The sequence below is a fragment of the Gopherus evgoodei genome, chromosome 5 (genome assembly GCF_007399415.2).
Source record: "Gopherus evgoodei ecotype Sinaloan lineage chromosome 5, rGopEvg1_v1.p, whole genome shotgun sequence".
Lineage (NCBI taxonomy): Eukaryota > Metazoa > Chordata > Testudines > Testudinidae > Gopherus > Gopherus evgoodei.
Window position 1 is genome coordinate 115,020,395 of NC_044326.1, and position 20,736 is coordinate 115,041,130.

The window sequence follows — 20,736 nt, forward strand, 5'->3', positions numbered from 1 at the left end:
TTGCCCTTAAATCCAGTCTTTAATGTAATATAAACATGATGAATAGAGCTTTTCTAAAGTTAAAATCAAAAGATTATGATCCTTTTGAAACCCATTACCAGTAAAAATTCCTTTTATGCACATTTAAAACATACATACATTATAGACTAGGAAAGAATAAAGATGCTTGTGTATAAAAATCATAGTAGAGGTGGGGCATGAAGTGAGATACAATAGAAACACCATAGTTTGATGGCCAAAGAATTGCCTATGTCACCCCATAACCACATATGACAGAGTTATTACCCCAAGAGATAATATAAGAAAATAAAACACAGAAAAATAATTTATTTTGAACCAAAAGTTATAATTTTATTTTGAATAGCAATATCCCTCCCCAAAAATAAAAATAATATTCCTTTTATGTAGTGAAATATCCATTTGAAAATGGCAAAATAAAGATATTTCTCTTATTATTCTCTCCTAGTTATTGTACACATTTAATCTTATCTGAATAGCAATCTAGCTTGAGTTTTAATACTCCAAGAAGCCTAAAAGATGTATTGGCTTTTGAGAAAGCAGAAAAGTCAATCAGAGCTGTGGGGTGGGTGGGTTTGTTTTTTGGAAGATGGGCCTATTTTAAGCTGCCCAGGATTAGGAAGAAGCGGGACCTCTCAGGAATATCATTATGTAAGGGGAATACTGCTATATGTCCCAATAGGAAAGAGATTCAAACACATAGAGTTGGCAAAATGCAGCATTCCACTGAGATAGTGACATTTTAGGAAAGGCCATTACCTCTCAAGTTGCAGAACTCACTCTGCAAAGCTGATCTAACTTGGTATAGCTGGTTAATTTGAAACCTGCTAGATGGTTTTGGCTCCCAGAGGTGCTGATCCTGCAACTAGTTCCAAGTGTGTAAAGCCCTCTCTGTCCACGTACAGCCACAGTGACTTTGGTGGAGCTTTGCATGGGCGTGAATCCAGTTGCAGGATATGGGTCTTTTGTCTTTAATTAAATGAACATAAGATATATAGAAATAAAATAATAGAAAAATATTGACGATTTCTCCTTATAATTTCTGCAGTTCATTTAGGGAGGGTAATGTGGCTAAGGATTAATGACTTGTCTTCAGGGCCTGTGATGTGCTGAGCAACCTAAACATCCATTGAATTTAGCAGGATTTAGGTCTTTTATCACGTTGTAGGATTGGACTGTAAAGGCCTGACCCAAAGCCCACTGAAGTCAACGGATGTCTTTCCAGCCACTTCAATGACCTTCAAATCAGGCCCTGAAGGAGAGAGACATCACACCAATGCTGGAGCTCATCATCATCTATTCAAATTGCTTCCTCTATCAAAGCCAGTTTATTACTATACATAAAGTATACCTATATTTATTTGTTTATAAATATATTATACTGTTATAAGTGGTTCTGAAATATAGGACAGAAAGCAAACAATTAACTTGTTTTGATACATCACAGTGCACTAACATACTGTATCTGGCACCTGCCTACAAAGGCTGCTGTTTTCATTGTTACAATCATTTGTGTTTTACACAGTCTGTTACATAAAACTGATTAGCTGAATACGAGAGGAGTTTAGCTCACTTAAGTGTTTGTCAACTGACATATTCTCCCAAGACTTAATTTTATGAGAGAGAAGAAGCATATGGAAATCAAGTCTTCAGGGTCAAACAAATCATAGAACAATTCTGAAGTTGTCAAACACTTGAGTGGGACCAAGGAGCCACTGTGCAATTAACTACTCAACAAAATGTGTAGGGACACACCATTTTCCACCAGCCACAGTAGTATAAGCTATATAGGATACAACACATTTACATTAGACTCATTTTTAGAAAGGTTCCTAATCCACATTTTAACCTCTCACATCTAATGTCCTAAGTACCCTGATTTGTAAATGGCTTTTATCAGTAACTATCATCTCTTGGAAAACAGGACAGGATTGCCTTGTCATATCTACTGTAACATACCTCCTAATCCATGATTCCAACTACTCAGGTTGCTTGTTGACTGTATTCCATTTGCATGGCTGTGTCCTTATTTTGTAAGGTAAAAACAGTTGTTAGTTTACTATGACATTCTCCTGGTTGGGCTCCATGGGAGTAGCTCTCCTTTGCATCCAGTCACTCTTATGCGCTATCTGGGAGATTGGACACAAATCATTTGTGACTCTGATGTACAAATATGTTTGTAACATGGGTTATTTTCCCACAGGCACAACTTAAAGAGCTTTCAGACTTATCCTACTTTTTGACATTTTTATTAACCAGTTGAAAATATTTTCTTTAAATAGTCACTATACAATATCACTGCTCAGCAAGAACCAAATTCTGCTCTTAGCTTCATGAGTGTAAATCTAGAGTAACTCTACTGACTCCAGTGAAATCATACTGGATTTATACCTGTGTAAATCAGAACAGAATTTGGCCCCAGTGAGCTGAATTCATAATTCGTGTAACTTCCTTGACTTCACAAGGCCAAATGAATCCCATGAACTGTGCTGCCAACTGTCATTATTTTATCCTACGTTTACAATACTTGTGAGTTTTTCTTACAGTCTGAGCTCCTGGAGTCATGTGACTACAACAGAGTCTTAGCTTTCATTGAAAAAAGATAAGTCTTTAGCTCTCATGTTTGTAGAGCAGAGGTTGAAACTGTGACCCCTACCCCTAAGGCTCAAAATGCTGAAGGCAAAGAAAATTAAACCCAACACTTATTATTTTTAAATCATGATTTTTAGGGCCTGACTCATGAATTTTGAACAATTTGGATTGGCAATACTGCATAAACTTCAGTGGAATTACAACAGGACTGAAGCTGGCCCCATAGGTTTAACCCTGATGTTATCGGGTTAAATGACAGGGGCCTGAAGAGGATATGTGCTTTTTTGAAACTAAAAATATAAAAACAAAGATTTTTGTATTTGGACTTGATCTAATTTAAAAGAATTGAGACTATCACATTTGAATCCAGTGAAACTTCATCAATAGAAATTCTACTGTACAGTACTGCAATATAAATAGGACATAAGTAAATGAGTCCATGGTATGGCATCAGATAAAGCAAATGACCGTTCAATTTTCAGTGCAGCCGTCAATTTACTCAAATATACTGCCCAATACGGTTCTGATCCTGCAATCCACTAATAAGTAGTTCTTATCCGAGTAGTCCCATTTATTTGCATGAAGACTTTACTCAGTAGCTGAATTCCCATTGACTTTGGGGACCTCGGTATGTACTTGGATTACTAGCTCATGCTGAACTCCTTGCTACCACATCTTCACTACTGTTACCCACGCTAGCTTTAATCCAGCTAGCATGGCTATGCCTACCCATGCTATACTCACATCTTAATTTGCTCTGCAGATGTATTCGTAGTGGAGTAAAGCATTACTAAGTGCGTGAAATTCTGGTTTTGTATAAGTCAATGGCAAAACTCCCAGGATTTCAATTTCGTCCTATATGTTTAAACACAGTATCATTTGTTTTTCATCTTGACAAATTAAACAAAATGTGTAAAATATACAGTATTTTCTGAAAATACTGCACAGAAATAATTGTTTTTAAAAAGTCTACTGCATTATTTCCTCTCTGTTAAACTACTGAGATTAGCCCACAATACTTTACCTACCAATGGTCTAGCTTCTTATTTGTAATGTTTACTGAGCCTTTAAATAAACATAAAATAAAATGAATGTAGTTTTTTCCCATTACTCAGATAAAAGAAGTAGCATTATAGGGTGAAAATGTTAGCCTCATTCAAGTCGATGGCAAAACTCCCATTGATTTCAGTGGAGTCAGGATTTCACCCGTAATTTCAAAACACGTGGGTCACTTTCACCTCCTTTTGATTTCAGCCTGCATAGAAATGATTAGAGACCACAGAAACACAGAACTGAACATCTGAATGGCACAATCGTTGACTTGTTACTGATGCCTCTGTTCTGACTGAATTCAAGTTTAATTTTGTCTTTTTCATCCTTAATTATTTTGCTTCTCTTCAGTTACTGCGACCTTTAAGCCCTGGCAAAAATTAAGCAGGAGAAAACAGCTTATTGTGCATTATAATTATCTACTTCCAAATCTGTGAAATACCATCGTTTGGACATTTAATTCTTTTTGTCTAATAGCTCTTATACAGTAGTTCTGTCATTTAAGCTCACGTCATCTTCATTACTAAATATCACATTTTGCTGTTGACTGTGTACCATAAAATAAGGCCAGAACATCAATAACATAAGTAACACACATGTAAACTTGTTCTTCTGCTTGTTATAGTTATGGGTAGGCCCCCAAGGACTTTCTGATTCTTTTAAAAGCATTCACATAATACGGAATGTAACTTTATTTTTTTTCTTCTTCACATAATGAGACACTGAAAGCCCTTCTCGTCTCTAATAGGATATTAAGCAGCTCTGTTTTTATGAATGTCAGCACAATTAAAGCCAAAATAATAATAATAATAATACTTTGTACTGTACAATCTCAAATTAAAGCAAGAAAGATAATGACAATTTTTGCATTAGCCAGAAAATGTGATTCTCTTCCACTGGACTTTTTTCTTGTTGACAAGTCACATAACGTGTATATGGGTGTAGTTGTGTATATTCTATGCAGAACAACAACCCCTATTCTGTTCATCTAGTTCTTCTAATTGTTTAGTTAAACTACCAAACTGATACAATTTAGAATAGTACATTAATACATTTAACATCAAGTTTACATACTTGCTTTTTTTAAATACTAGGAACTTGTACACATTTTATTTGGCTTTGTAAGGACTGAAATATTACAGGTAATGCAATCTACTTTTCTTTGAAAAAATATGGCTCTTATCAACTAACTCTCTCTGAGGTTCAGAGTGAAATACCTTTTCTTCTATCTGTAGCTGACTTGAGAACAGGATGTCTTCTTAAGTGGTCAGCAGGATGCTACAGTTCAGATTGTTCTTAATTAAGGATAATTCTCTCCGGACATTAGAGTTAAGCTGTTGCAGCAAAATTATTTCATTTAGACTAATTTTTCTATAGAAGTCTCAAGAAAAACTATTCCAAGTATGTTTTGTTGTAGTATCTCCACATGACCAGAGGAGGGCACTTTAAACATCTTAGCACTGCTCATGAAGCAAATGCAGAAACACAGTGTTACCCAATGTCACATACAGTCCTGCCGAATGCTATTAAGGTTGCAGATATCTTTTTCTGAAGTTCACAAAAATATAAAATATGTGCTGTACCACAGGGCTCTATTCTGTAGATAGAGAGAGTGCCTATCTCTAGCTATCTAGATTTTCTTCTGATTCCTCCCCACTTTCATTTTCTTCAACTTCTATTATACTGCTGATTAGTCTGAGACTCACAGATAATTGTTAAAAATATTTGGGGGTTCTCTCCCTCACCCTCCCCATCCACTGCTCTGTTGCTAGCCCCAGGTAATTTAACAGAGATTGATTTAACCCTCTGTATTATTCTGCTGCAGAAATTCCTTGACTTTGATGCACTTGGAAAAAGCACTCTCTGAGATATTATATGTATTGCAACAGCACATCTCATTACATTAAAATCTTGTAAAATTACTGGTCCCCCTGCCTGCTCAAAGCACTGATGTTGCATACCAGATCTGCATGCACAGCATAGTGCAGAATGGGGAAATCAATCTTTTATCCACTACATTCACTACTGCAATGGAGTTCAATGACTTTCCATAATAAACATTCAAGATAGCATTCACTTTTCATTTTTGGGGTAAACATGTCAACCCTTTAGGATAAAGTTTTTAATTTTGTAACTGTACTGGTATCATAGACACAAACAGTTTGCTCTCTGCTTTGTTTTCTTCAAATTTAATGCAGAAAAAAGATTAGAAAGGATATAGAAATAATTTGTTTTTAATAAAAGTCTTTCTTCCATCTTTGGGGAAGAACAACGCTTATTTTTTCCCCCACAAAATGTTATTTTCCTTCCTTTTTCAGAGCTGGCAGGTACAAGAAGGAAGATGTCTTTCCTCAGCAGTCCTTTGAGATGGAGTAGAATTCAGTGAGTCCTCACCATGATAGGATCATAAACTTACTGGTTTAAACCAACTCAGCTGTCCCTAAGCTGCCGAGTTTTAGCTGCACCATACATGTTTCCTTGTGCCATTTTCTTTTGTCTGTTTTTATTTTGTTTTTCTTGATGACCCTGAGCTATGGCTTCTGTCTTCTTTATACCACTAGTCGGCCTTCCTTGCTTTTCTAGTTTTGCCGATGTAGGCCTCAAAGAAGAAATGGCAGAATAACACGAAGTAGCTGAGGTACATGAGAGAAGACCAGATGATGTTCTGAACATGGGAGTGGCACTGCCCCTGTTGCATCCAGGAGAAGACCAGGTAATTAACTACACAACCAATCAACATCTGAGTGATCTGTGATAAGGTGATGAACATGGCAAACTTGCGTGAGACTCTGAAGCCAGCAGCCCGCAAGGCATAGTAAGAGTACATAACGGCGTGGACCCCATAGTTCATAGTCATAAACCAGCCACCGCCAGCCACCATGTCCTTGTAAGAGTACCAAGAATAAAGCAGTACCGTAATGTGGTGGTACCAGTGCAGGAAGATGAGCTTCTGTTTTCTAAGAATAATGAATATTGTATCTCCTGTAAGAGAAAAGACGGGGGAAATATCAGAAACAAATCAACCTAATTTATAATTCTTATGTTCTGCCAGGTTTAAAATGGTGGGAAGTTATTTAGATTGTAGAGTTTTGGGGCATTAATGAAAACCTCAGATCTAAACACCCCATAACTTTATTGGAGTTTAGAAACTACTTCTGTATGTATGTTCAGAGCCAGATTTTATAAGTGTCCCTTTATCTTTATGATAGGGAACCAAAACTCCAGGTCCAAACACTGTCTGTACTGGTGGGGTCTTTGTTTGAAAAGAACATAGGATCCAATCTTTGTGATATGGCTAACTGCTATTTTAAAATGCTACTGCTTAATTTAGAGACATTCTCTGCTCAGGAGGCAATCTGTGAAAGTCTCTCGTAAGCATTGTATTTTTGACTCGTGTTTTGACGTTTTGAGCACAAGCAATGTCCATTTATCTGATGCAACTTCAGGAAACAGTGGTATTTAACAGACACCAGGAAACCACATTTAACAAACCAAAGCTAATTATAGTAAGGGAAGACTGACTCTGTGTTGTCCCTGAGGTTATAAGGCAAAAATTCAAGTCAACATTTTCAAACCTAGGTGCCTAAAACTAGACCCCTAAAGCACATGAATGAAAGTATTCGATTTCCAACCCCTGCTCACATGAAAGTCAATTGGTGGTAGCTGCTCAGCCAGTTTTTACTAGGTGCCTAAATATGGATTTAAGTGCCTAAATGTAGACGCCCCTACCCCCAAGGTTTGAAAATTTCAATCACAGAGTACAAAGATTTTGTATCACTGGATCCTGGCATATAGGACAAAGTGAAGAAAATTCTTTATGGATCCGTCCTTTCCTGTGTCTGTTTGCCAGTGGAATAACAGTGGTGTGAGAGCAGAATCAGGCTCTGTGGAGTTACACAATGAAGTGACAGTCATGGGTAACTCAGGGAAGAGTTTGTGCCATTGTGTTCTCACCAATAAATATCTAGTCATCTGTGGTACTCAGTGTTAACATAAATAGGAGCAGGAGGGACTATACTAAAAATGTTTCTGTAGCAAAGTTCTGTGTCTGTGTAACTCTTAAGAAATCTGTTTAATATACGTGTCTTCAGAGTTTGTATGAAGAATATTATAACTTGAGCAAACTATTGTCAAATCGTTCACTGCTGATCTACACAAAGTTCATTAACAAACAAAGAAAGTGAGTCTCTCTGCAAAAGGCTTTAGGTTTTTCCCTCCATGAAAGCAGGATTTTTTTTAACCTAACTGACAGTATTGTTAAAGGGACTGTAGTGGTTGGGGAGGTGGAGGGAATATAACATAAAACAATGAATACAATCAAGTTTTTCAAAATGATTAGTGACTTTGAGTCCTCAGGTTTTTGGCTGCCAACTTGGGACACCTGCACAGGGCTGATTTTTAGGGGCAGGTGCTCGGCAATTTCTGTTAATAAGGTACATCTAAGATGCCTCAAAAACCTGAGCCAAATCACTAATTACATTTGAGAATCTTGGTTGCACCTTCCACTGACACTTCACTCAGAGCTCGCACCCAACCATGTCTGAGGTTTTGAAAAGTTTCTGGGACTTTTTTTTCTGCCATTGGTTGTCCTTTCCCCACATTTCTGCACTTCCTGGTTGTGGCTTGACTAAATAAATAATAATAATAATAATAATAATACTAAAAGTACTAAATAATGGAAATTGTAAAAAGAAAAGTCCTCTGCTGTTTCTAGCCAAACTGAAGCAGGAAGTACAGGACATCTCAAGGGAGAACCTCTTCTCAGGAGAGTTTGAACTCATTTTTTAAGACTTAGGTCAATAAATTTTGTTCTTAGTAGCTCCATTAACGGCAATGGAGTCATTCTGGATTGACTGACTAGTGTGATAGCATCATACAGTATGAATAAGTATCTGAATGCTTGATACTTATGCAAATCAGCCTGAAATATCTGCATTCACTTATTACTATGCAAAATGCTACTGTATATGTAACCTGTACCACTGGAGAGGGAGTGCATGTGTAAACACTTCCTGGTTTTAGAGAGAAAACGGGGTAATTCTGAAATACCTCACATCCCTTTCTTCCAACTTCTCATGCTATTGTTGCAGAAATGTGTTTTAGTCTTCTTTCCACTTACTGTTTCTTTCCTCTCTTCCTGCTGTTTGCCACTACTGCATTGATCTTAATTATTTTATTTATATGCACACGCTCTTCTTGTAGACAGTGATTTATGGGGGGGGGGGAGTGTAAAGCATGAACCACAAAGTGTGTTTATATGTGCATATATCCTTGGAAAATCCAAAAGATGAACGTTAGTGAGGGGGTGGAACTAAATCTATGCCTTACATACTAATGCTACAGTTACGCACACTTCTGTTTGCTTCATTAGCTGCAGGAATGCCAAGTCACATTGGTTAGAATCCACATTTCTAGCAGATAGTTCCTAATTTTAACAAAACCAAATCTAAGTGAGTTTTCATGTAATTCAAACAGTAAGAAACCAAAGAGTCTGAAACAGCATGAAGAGGGCTGTGTGTCTTCTTGTCTCATGTGCTGATAAAACTGCTAATCTGAAATCCACTGAACTGAGTTTGCTGCTGAAATACAAACCTATTCCTGCTGTTTATCTGTATCTAGTGACTTCTGCTGCTCTGTGAGGTTTCAGTAATCTGCAGCCTCAGTTGTGAACTGGGGGGCTGCTGAATCGTTGTCCCCTACTTTGTATTACGACCATTCTCTCTCATACTAATAAGTCCCATGAGCAGCAAACATACGGGCTGGGTACTAAACATACTCTAGCAAGTATATTCTTTATAGCCTTACAAAAAATGCTGGGGAAAAAACCACTTACAAAATATGCATCCAATAGGAGGGAAGGTGGAAGAACTACAGTACTATGGGAAAGGTGTTTATTTTCTGTCTGGAAGAAGCAAACTGCCAACTAGGTTTCTGGTATGTTTAGGGGAGGGGGAAACACAATGTTCCTATGTGTACACACATAAAATAAGGACAAATAAAACAGAACTGAGGTAGAATGGGACCTGAAGCCTCTTGCTTCCATAGCTTGATGTTGTTGTGTGTGGCTTTCAGATTTATATACAATAAGGCAGAGTTGAGTCACTCTGCAAATCACTCTATTAATGTTTAACTGTAATGACTGACTGCTTCAGACATGGGGCACCCTGTACAGTCTGACAGTGATTTCTTTTTGTGGTTATTTATGGGGCAGGCCTAGATAAGGTTATGGAGGAACCTAGTGTATTGCTCTATACTGGGTTCCGGACCTGTCCCCGTGTAATCAGTCAAAGTACAGTGATAAGCCCGAGGCTGCAACTTTCCCTTGACACTAGATACAGTCAGTCTGATGTCTATTCTTGGTTATTGAACCTGTGACCTACAGAGCTTAACCGTGAACCTCAACAGCTTGAGTTTAAAGACCCTGGCTGACAGCTGTAACAGATTCATCTCTGGTGCAGGCAACACAGAGGGGGAGCACTGAACAATAGGTTACATCAGGTTTTCTTGACCTGCTGACTAATAGGTATGTTCCTGAGCTACCAGCTGCACAAAGTTGAATAGCCCCAGGAACCTGGACCTAAAAACACTTCTATTTCTAGATGGAACATCTTTGGTTCCTTCCTCAACCCTCAATTTCTACTGATCCTAGGTGTCTTTTAGGGTGGCTTCCCATGGCCATATGGAGCAGTCAACTGCTTCTTCTCCTTATACTCCAGTCTGGATAACTTGTTCTGGCTGCACATTCTGGGAATTTCTATTAAACTTTATTTTTATTCTGAACAAATTGCATCAGGAGTATGCCTTCACTTATGCTGATATAAGCGAAGAATAACTCCATTGAGGTTAATGCCATTTTACTGGTGAAAAGCTCATAGCAGAGGACGTATCAGACGTTAAGTACATCTGTAGGTTGGTTGTTCAATTTCAGTCAAGAAGTCATGGGCACTAGCTCAGTGGCTGATATCCAACTCTAGTTGGTAGCAGACTACCCAAAAACAATTAATTTTTAGTTCTGTTCAATGAGTTGATGGTCACTAGGTGCCCACATCACCAAAACCACAAACACTAACTAGCACCTATCAGCCAGCTCTGAAGAGACCAAGGACCGAAGACAGACCTACAATATCATTCCTATATGTCACCTGTCTAGATCAGGCTTGGATATATTAGCAGGGTAGTATGAGGAAGCTTGCATTGCCAGTGCCTGTACTATATCTGAGAGAGCACTTCATGGTCCAGCACTCCTGAGCTAACAAATACTAAATTTAGAAAGAGGGGTCAGGGCCCAACTATTTTGCAGGAAGCCTGTGTATATAATCATTAAAATAAAGGAATGAAGTTTCCAATGCCCTGGCTGGCACAACCATTAGATAAAGACTTATTTACCTCTAGATAAGGTGTGAGGAGAAACAAGGAATCTTACGAAGAGAGAAATGAAAAACAATACAACGTGGGCTTATTTGACACTGTCAGTCACCTTTTGTGGGAGAAGAGATTGCCCCAGCATGAATATTTTCCTTAATCAACAGGTGACAGACTGCCCCCAATCTAGCAGATAACACTAGGTAACTCTCACTTCCACTATGAACTGCTAATAGGGGTTAGGTTGTCCCTAACCCTAGCATAGGTGTGTAGAAATAATGAGGAAAACAAGGGGCCAAAAGGTCTCTTTGCCTCCTTCCATACCCTCCAAAAAAGTCAAGGACAAATAAGGTCCCCTGTGCTTGGGGGAGCACAGAGACTGCTCCATCCATTGCCCCTAGTAGAACACTGTGCCCCAGAGAGGGGGCTGGGAGGTACAGGGCCATGAGCCTATTTGCCCTCTAGATTGGCTGTGGAGTTAGCTGGGTGCACTGGGAATGAGCAGGCTGTACCATCCCAGGAGTACTGGGGAGCTACAGGAGGGGCACAATGTGTGGGTTCTTTAATGTCCCCAACTCAGAGCTGTGCTAAATGCCACGGGTTAACCCAGGAGCATGAGTTAACTAAGCAAAAACCCAAGCTCGCCTAAACTGAATCAAAACTGCTAAAAATTAAGGTGAATTGACCTGAGAGGTTTGGGAATCATCTTGTTCAACTTTTCATTGCTCTAATCTTAGTTCAATTGAGCATAAACCTTAGCGACTGAGGAATATGGGGGGAAGGGGTTGGTTTGGCTTTTTTATTTACAAGCCCGAAAAGCAGTTTTCAGCAGCACTGAATGGTCTGCATGTTTTCTGCATAAACTCTTTTGCCCCAAACGTGCACATTAAATAAAAATGAGAGCGGGGTACTCACCTAGTTCAGGTGCTTTGCTTAGCACAAATGCATAAGCCCAGAATTTGCTGACAGGTCCATTGTAAAAACTCTGGTCACACACTGACTGCTTCAGGCCTTTGGTCATCAGAATGTACAGCATATAAGCACCAGTTCGAACAGCACCAAATATACTTCAGAAAAGAAAGAAAAAATAAAGAACATTCAATAGTTACTTACTAGCTAAACTTAATCACTTCAAATCATTATAGTAAAAAGCTAGCAATGGTCTTAATTATTAGCAGTTTGGGGCCAAATATTGATTCAGGTGTATAGCTAGAGTAACTTCACTGTCTTCAAGAAGTGAATCTGAATTTCCAGAGTGAGTGGAGAATATGGATGCTTTATTGGACTGAAATATCTGGTACAGTCATGTCAGTTCCCTTCTTTTGGTCCTAGGGAAATGCTACTTCAGGTGTCAAGAGTAGATGGGAATGTCTCCTTAACTCTGAGGGTGCAACCTGCAGAATTTTGATCTTGCTGGCTGGGAAACTGCACAGTCCACAAGCAGTGAGTTTAATAGCAGCTTGCATTTTTTATTAACTCCCTCCCCTGAGTTTCTCAGTGTATTCTGTCATCTGTTTTCTGTGCCCCAGTCCTGCAATGAATTTCATCCAGGTGGAATCCTGTACCCAGCCAGAACTCCACTGACTTCAGTGGGGAACCTGCTTGAAGAAAGGAGCTTAAGCTTGTAAATGTTTTTGGTAGAGGCCCTGGCTGGCTTCATTTTGTGTCCCAGACATCACTTGGCACACTGTTTGCTCTTAACTCATTACTAATAGAGGAACTGACAAACTAGCACTAGACAAATTCATTTAATGAGACGCACAAATCACCCTTATTTCCTTAAACTTGTTTGGACAGCCAGATATGTTGTGTTCTGTCAATGAGGTATATTAGGATGTACATTATGGTGTTAATTAGAGTCATCGATGGAGGAGCTAATTTTAGATTACAACTGGTATACAGGTGGCACTACTGAAACAGCTTTGCTTCAGCAACACCAGCTGTACCATCATCTAGTAGCTGAGCAGGTCTTCACTTTGCAACCCCTAGCTGTTGGCTCAATACCCAGAAGGATGAAAGGCCATTCTGGATGCATTACACTCCAGCTTGAAAACTGAATGTGGAGAGAAACTGAAAGGCTTTGTTCTCACTCTGCTTGCTAAGTTACAAGAGCACTCATGCATACTGATTAACTGAGTGGTTTCACTAGCATTTCTGAAGTCCATACTTTGAGGAACTTTAAGTAACCTGAAAAAAGTTCAGGCCTTTCACCATATGAACGCTCAGGCATACAGAATTCACCACACCGGATCACTGTGCCCCACCACTACCCCATATCACTTCAACCAACGCTGCCTTGCATCACTTCGGCCAACGTCACCTCACATTGCTGTGCGCCAGCACGGCTTTGCATCACCTCCCCACATCCCTAAGGTCCATCATTGTCCCACAGTACCATGCCCCATCGCTGCTCAGTTTAACTGTCCCGCATCACCTCCTTCATCACTGTGACTCATCCCTTCCCAGTATCACATCCTCACTGCCTATCTCACATCATGTTGCCCCGCATCGCCTCCTCCATCCCTGTGCCCCATTCCCAGTGCCCTGCACCACTGGTTTCTGACATTGCCCCATCACTGCTCCACATCACCAACTCCATCACTTCTCTGCATCTCTATGCTCCTTCACTGCCCCCATTACTGTGACCTACCAGAACCTCCCATCACCTCCTCCATCACAGTCTCATATCATTGTGCCCCTGTCACCACTGTGTCACTGCCCCCATCACCTCCTCCACTGTCCCTTATCTGCCTTGCATTCACCTCCTGGCCCATGTCTCCCACTCAGCTCATGGTCCCCTGTCATGGACAGCCACATGACAGTAAGAGGGTTCCTGTGATGGATTTGACTGTGGAAATGTATGCATATAGGCAATACATATTAATCAACCATGCAGAAAAAGAGGAAATACTGTGCACATTTTTAACAGTGTGAGTAATCAGCCATTGGGACAGCTCACCTAGAGTTGTGGTGGATTCGCCACCATTTGCAGGCTTTAAATCAAGACTGTATCTTGTCAGAGATATGCTTGAGCTCAAACAAAAGTTATGGGCTTCAGGCAGAAATTACTAGTTGAGTTTCTATGACCTGTGTTACAGAGAAGGTCAGGCTACATGATTATAATGGCCCCTTCTGGCCTTAAAACCTGTGAATCTATTAATCTAGGTCTTTATATCATTTGTATAAAGTCTCTTGACTTCTGGACCTACAACATTAATAGGTGTGTGTAAACTGATCATTGCTGGCCAGCAAAACACCCTCCTCACCCTCACCGCCATATATAGCATGTCACAAGAACATTGTACCAGACATTACAGTGGTTTTTGACTTCCTGTGGAGCATCAAGTATTGGGTTCTTCACCTGTGCTGCATGTGGAGGGAAATGTTGCTTGCTGACTCCTGCACTGATCACCTTATATCTTGAAGCATGAGGTTTGGGTATTCTATTAGTATATATAACTACAGGAGTTATTAACATACAAGTTATCTTGTTCTTCTAAAGGTCAAGCTTCATTGTATGATATGATGGTGATATCATCATTTGTATTGCAATAACTATTAGGACCCCCCACTCATGAACCAGGACCCCATTGTGGTAGGTGCTGTATAAAAACATCTCCATCCTTAGCATCTACCTGGACCCTACAGTCTCTCTTCTGTGTAGTATTGCCTTCTTGTAGAGCCTTTCTCCCAGCATGCTTTTCTCATAGCTTTCTGGGGCTGGCCTTTTAACTTTGGAAGAGACAGACAACTGCAACCTTAAAGCAGCTATATGTAAATTGAATGCTCCTTGCTGTATCTCCTCTTCTTCCAGCTAGTAAGTATTCAACTCCTGTTATGCTTTCTTATTCTCAGTCCTGAGGAGACAGCACAGTGAATTCCACAGGCTGACTGGGATAGCCATGTTGCTGTTGTTTCATTTAGGAGTTGGGTGGGACAGCAGAGATTAGTGGGATCAGATGGAATATGTTCTGGATATGCAGTAACACGTAGTCTAATGTCAGCACTGAGGCATTTGCTGACATGAAAATAAAACGGGGAAGAAAAAAATCTGAAAGAAATATCCTCTATTACAAAGTAAAATAGTTGCAAGCAACATTATGTCCATCGCTCTTTTAAAAGAATCATGTTTTAATAACGTTTGCAAATCAAACAGATTTCTGAATCGTGAATTTAAGCTCAGATCAGAATAGTGTCTGTCTAAAATAACAGACCAAATTCTGATTGAGCTAAAACTAGTGTAAATCTGGAAACCCAAGCAATTACTTTAGATTGATATCCAAGTAAAATCTGGCCCCTAGGGCAAACTGATCAATTCTTACTTTGGCATGGATGAGATCACATGCGTCTTTATATATTTCTTTTTTGTTAGTATTGTTCTGTGGTTTCCCTTTGGTACTATCTCTGTGTGTGTGTGTGTCCATGTATTCCCAATTACACTGGAAGCCTAGCTGGGTAATAGCAATCCCATGGCAGGACACTTTGTTCTACCTCCATGTTTCCAACTGGGAGTGATTTGTGATTACTATTCTACCCAGAGTTTTCCTTACTCAACCATAGTGATCTTTTATATTAGGCAGATGAAAGCAACATTACCTCCAGCATAATACATACATTTAACTGATATATTGGGGTGTGCTGCGTGCCTAAACTCTAACTAGCTGATAAGCTGAGGTTACCAGACAGAGTAATGTTAGTGAATGCCCCAAAGTGCATGTGAACTCAGAGAAACGGGGCTGCTTTTTGTGCCCCCACTCCTTTAATCAAGTCGTTCCTTCTGTGAGGTGAGATCAACCAACTGATTTATGTCTCGCATAGAAATGATGTGCAGGAGGGTGATGGGACTGCTTGCTCAGTAAATCACTTCGGCTTCATTTTGCCCAGGCCCTGGTCTGTACTGTCACTATTGTGAGCATTAAAATGCACTGCCTACCAAAGCAGTCTGGCGAGTGGGAATCAGCTGGGATTCTAAAGTGAAGGTAACTACTGAAAAGTTACAGCCATTCCAGATGAAGAGATCTATCAAAGACATACTGCACTGCGTCTGTTCAACTAAAAAATGGCCTGCACTTCTTTCCCTTCCGGCTGTGCCTTCTTGAGTAGGCTAACAAGCATCCAACTGATATGTTTTGATCATGTTATGGACAGGTAAATATCTGCTAATATAAAAATAATACTCTTCACTTACTTTCTCCTTTTAACATGAGACTCAAAACGTTTTAAAACATGGCTTAAGACCATGAGACTTTTGAGTGGACAGCATCATCGCCCCATTTTGGAGATGGGGGAAATTGAGACACAGGGCAGTTAAGTGACAGGACTAAGGTCAAAAAGCAAGTTAGAGATAGGAGCTAGGAATGATCTCTAGGAACCCTGACTCTTACGTTGCTGATTTAACGACTAGACAACGTTCTTTCTACACAACCATAATAATGGGAATTGAACCTGCTTCTGCAGGGCTGAATTACTCTCGGAGCCCATGCTACATAGATATGAAAGCATCTGACAAACACTACTATATATACTAAAACATTGCCACTGCAGTGCTGAGCAGAGAATGTGGTCTTATTTCAGCTCTTTAGAACTATCCAAAAATATCCAATTTTCTTGTTTAGCTCGCTGCAGCATCAGTGCTGTGTGTTGTTCTACCTGGAATATTTGATATATATTTTACTCTCTGCTCACAGAGCTAGAGACAAAGCCCATTTTCTGGCTCTGAATAACATGCACATCTCAGAACAGAAAACATCAGCCCGAAGTCAAACAATTCCGCCTGTCAGACAGCACAAACATAGCACTATGGCTGTTCTTTAAAAACAGAAACAAAACAAAGGCATAGTTTTGTGTCTGCAGGCCTAGTTGAAGATGGGACCATACTGGAATCTGTAAGAATTCTGCGTATGGTTCTGCTAAATTTAAAATGAATTAGCTATGTGCTACATATGTACGCTGTGTCCAGATCTCTGTGTTTTGCATGTACACAGTGTCTCTTATTCCAAAGGATCCCACCATGCTTTACTAACTATGTACATATGGCACTAATGAAGTGCAGCCAGTTGGATCACAGAATACTGCACAAACATAAAGGTGGAGAAATTCTGGCCAAAGACTTCAGGCAAAACTCTGCTTATACACATGGGATACTTAAACCCAGAACAGAGAGGAGCTTGGCTTGTAAGATCTCATCACAAATTCATCTTCTCACATCCACCAACCCACACTAAGTCTGGGTTGGAACAAAAGGGTGAGCTTTGAACCACTAATTCCAGGAAAAGCCAAGCTATTCCAGACTTGCAGTGTGGGTATCACTCCCTTCCCTGAGAACATCCATGGGAAGAACGGGCTGTCATGTGACTATGGTAAAGATTCAGAGAAAGTCACTTTCTTCTAACACTCAGGAGGGCGCTTCATTAGAATGAGGACAACAATATTATCCCTAAAGCTACTCAGTCTCACTTTGTTTCATGGTAGATCTTTTGCTTAGAAATGGCCAGGGATGGCTCTATGTTTTTTGCTGCCCTAAGCACAGTAGTCAGGCAGCCTTTGGCGGTGTTTCTGCGGGAGGTCCGCCCCGGTCATGTGGATTCGGTGGTATTCCTGCAGGAGGTCCACCGGTCCCGCACCTTTGGCGTGCCGGCCATCGAATTGCTGCCAAAACTGCAGGACCGGCGGACCTCCCACAGAAATGCTGCCAAAGGCTGCCTGACTGATGCCCTCACCGCGACCAGCAGGCCGCCTTGCCGCCCCCACCCCAACTTGCTGCCCCAGGCACGTGCTTGCTGCGCTGGGGCCTGGAGCCTCCCCTGGAAATGGTTCCAACCTGGCTTCCTGCCACAAGTTTAAAAAACTCCAGCAAACACACCCTTGCAGTTTCCCTCTTTTTCTTTATAAAGTGTCTTTTTACAGGAATTAATATGTAACAATAAAATATAGAGCTGGACATAACATACCACTGGCTTTATCACCCTCCTGGAAGTCAGGATACCTCTTAACAGGCATAGGTAGGGTGACCAGACAGCAAATGTGAAAAATCGGGATAGGAGGTAGAAGGTAATAGGAGACTATATAAGAAAAAGACCCCCAAAATCGGGAATGTCCCTATCAAATTGGGACATCTGGTCACCCTAGATATAGGGAGCACGTCGGGGTGCGGAAAGAGTTTTAGGGTACTTGTAGGGCCCATTAAAAATCCAGTGGCAGAATTCAGAGCTGTCTAGTTGCAACCATTGTGGCTCTGGCCTACCCTTGAGAATTGGGGAGCCTTAATTCTGCCTTGACGTATTTATAAAAAAGTGTTTATTCCTTGAACTGCCCATGTATCAGCAGTGAGTTTCTGTTGAAGTGCACATCTGTAGAGTTAGCCAGATTTTCTACCAACCATGCTTCATAGTTAAAATCCAAATCAAAGAGATTTCATACTTAAGAGAGCACATGCTCCTAATTGAGATCAACTTCCATGCAAAGTTTGACGCTTCAGCAGCCTTCAGCCTCTTTTGCTGTAGCCCAATAAAAAAAAGAATTGAGGCCACAATTTTTTATAATTAGAAGATTTACAGGTGAAATATGTTGAGTCAGGTAGAAATGTCTCTAAGTCAGTTCCTAAAATTTTTTTGAGCAGGTAACACAAGTTCATTAGCCTTAACATTTAATTCAATAGAAGATATTTTATTGTATTAGATTTCCATTCTTCTGCCAAAGAACTGGTTTCTTAATGGCTTGGGGTGGCCTCGCTGTGCCAGCATGTCTGCATGCTGATGTAACTGCTGCAATCTCTTACAAATGTGTAACAGGTTATATTTCCTTTTAGTATGGTGGAAATTGAGCTGTTGCCTGCATATTTGAAACAACGGCATCCCTCACACTGACAGCATGGAGTGGCATGGTGTACTACAAACATGCTGAGATAGATGAGAGATGAGGTAAAAATACCTAACAGAAAATCTCTATGCTTAGCTGAATGAGACAAAAATGCATAGCAGGAGGTTATATAAGGGCATCTACAGGAAAAATAATTATTTTATCAAGGTTCATAGTACAGTAACTCCTCGCTTAACGTTGTAGTTATGTTCCTGAAAAATGCGACTTTAAGTGCAACGATGTTAAGCAAATCCAATTTCCCCATAAGAATGAATGTAAATGGGGGGGTTAGGAGCCAGGATTTTTTTTTTTTGCCATACAGTACAGTACTATAGCTGGGAGGTGCCCCTGCCTTACCCCACACAGGCACAGCCCACTGGCCCTGGAGACAATGAGGCAGGCAAGGAGGCTGAAGGTGCTGTAGGTTAGAAGCATGTTGCGCAGCAGCAGCGGCAGTTTCCCCTACTCTACAAGCACCAGGGACGGGGGGGCTCAACCCTTGGCCCGCTCATGCCCTCACTTCCCCCAAGCCCCCCCAACCCACCTCTTCTCCGCCCTCCCCCTTTACTCTGCAAACCGCATCTTCGCTCCTTCCCCCTCGCTCCCCTGCCTCCTGTCTGCGGCAATCAGCTGGCTTGCAACGTTCAGGGGGGAGGAGGAGTGAAGACTTGGCGTGCAGGCTCCCCCTCCGTCCCCTCCCTCCCGAATGCCGCAAACCAGCTGATTGCTGTGGGAAGGAGGCAGGGGAGGGAGGGGGAGCCTGCGCGCTGAGTCCTCGCTCCTCCCCCTTCCCTCCTGCCTGTGGCAATCAAGTGGCTTGCAATGTTCAGGGGGTGGGAGGAGAAGGCGCTGATCTGCAGGGTCTGCCAACGGGCGGGAGGCACTGGGGAGGGAGATGTAGGGGAGTTGATAGGGAGGCTGCCAGCTGTGGACAAAGCAGGCAGCCAAAGGACATTATAGCAAAGCATTACACAACTTTAAATGGAGCATGTTCTGTAACTGAGCAGGGACGTAAGATCGAAACAATGGTAAGCGAGAGGACATTAAGTGGGGAGTTACTGTAAACAGATGATCTGTATGTGTAATGACATTTATTCCTGTAAACAGAAGTCACAAAACCATCAACCCAGCCAGTCTCAAATCCTCATATTGGAAGTTGTCTTATTTGAACTCTAGATCAGTGAAGAACCAGCTTTTAGAATCTGGAGACTACAAATCTGTGATATCACATGCACAGTGCATCCAGTTCATAACTAACATAAATGGAGTTGGGCCCACATAAGTCAATTTGCCCCATACCTCCCCATGTTGTAAGAGACACTGCCAGTTTCTTTTTTAAATACATAAAACACATTTCGGACAGAAGAACCTTGAAATATAAAAGATTTTTTAAAAAGTCTTTTAAGAATATTTAAAAAGGCTTTTCTACTCTCCTACTGATGTTTATAAGGGCAACAGAGAAGCTTCTTTCAAAATGTTTCATATTTACTGGACCTTTTTGAAGCTGCATCCCAAAATACCTGTGACCAGCTTTGTTTGAAAGTCTACCAATGAGAAGCACAGGGAACAAATTCAGCCACGGCATAACTGGAAATAACTTCCATTTATTTCTGCAGGACTTGTACTTGCGTATACCAGAGATAAATATGATCCTTGGTCTTTGCAGCCTTTAGAATAGTGGTCTTTTTCCTGTTTATTACAGAACAAGTTTTTCCACAGATCTGAGAGAAGGCTGGCAGGAGGCTGTTGTTGAGAAACAGATATTCCTTTGGCATGCATAAGCACTGTAGGATAGTCTGAGCAAACAGTGCAAAGGTCCTTCGAAACAGCTTCATTCATTGCATAACCTTAATTCAG

The 20,736-nt window shown here is 40.7% G+C and overlaps 1 protein-coding gene across 3 annotated transcripts in view; it reads right to left on the reverse strand.

Annotated features, from left to right (window-relative positions):
• Nucleotides 1-377: 377 nt before the first annotated feature.
• Nucleotides 378-20,736, reverse strand: part of ELOVL6 (ELOVL fatty acid elongase 6) — a 118,256-nt gene continuing 97,897 nt past the window's right edge. For 2 of the 3 annotated variants that reach the window (XM_030564620.1, XM_030564621.1), the window contains 2 exons: nucleotides 11,938-12,089; nucleotides 378-6,642 (listed from right to left, as the gene is read on the reverse strand). In XM_030564620.1, the coding sequence (XP_030420480.1) occupies nucleotides 6,218-6,642; nucleotides 11,938-12,089 (577 nt within the window). In that variant the 3' untranslated portion in view covers nucleotides 378-6,217. The remainder of the gene's footprint in view (nucleotides 6,643-11,937; nucleotides 12,090-20,736) is intronic. The other variant, XR_004000676.1, reaches the window with a different exon arrangement.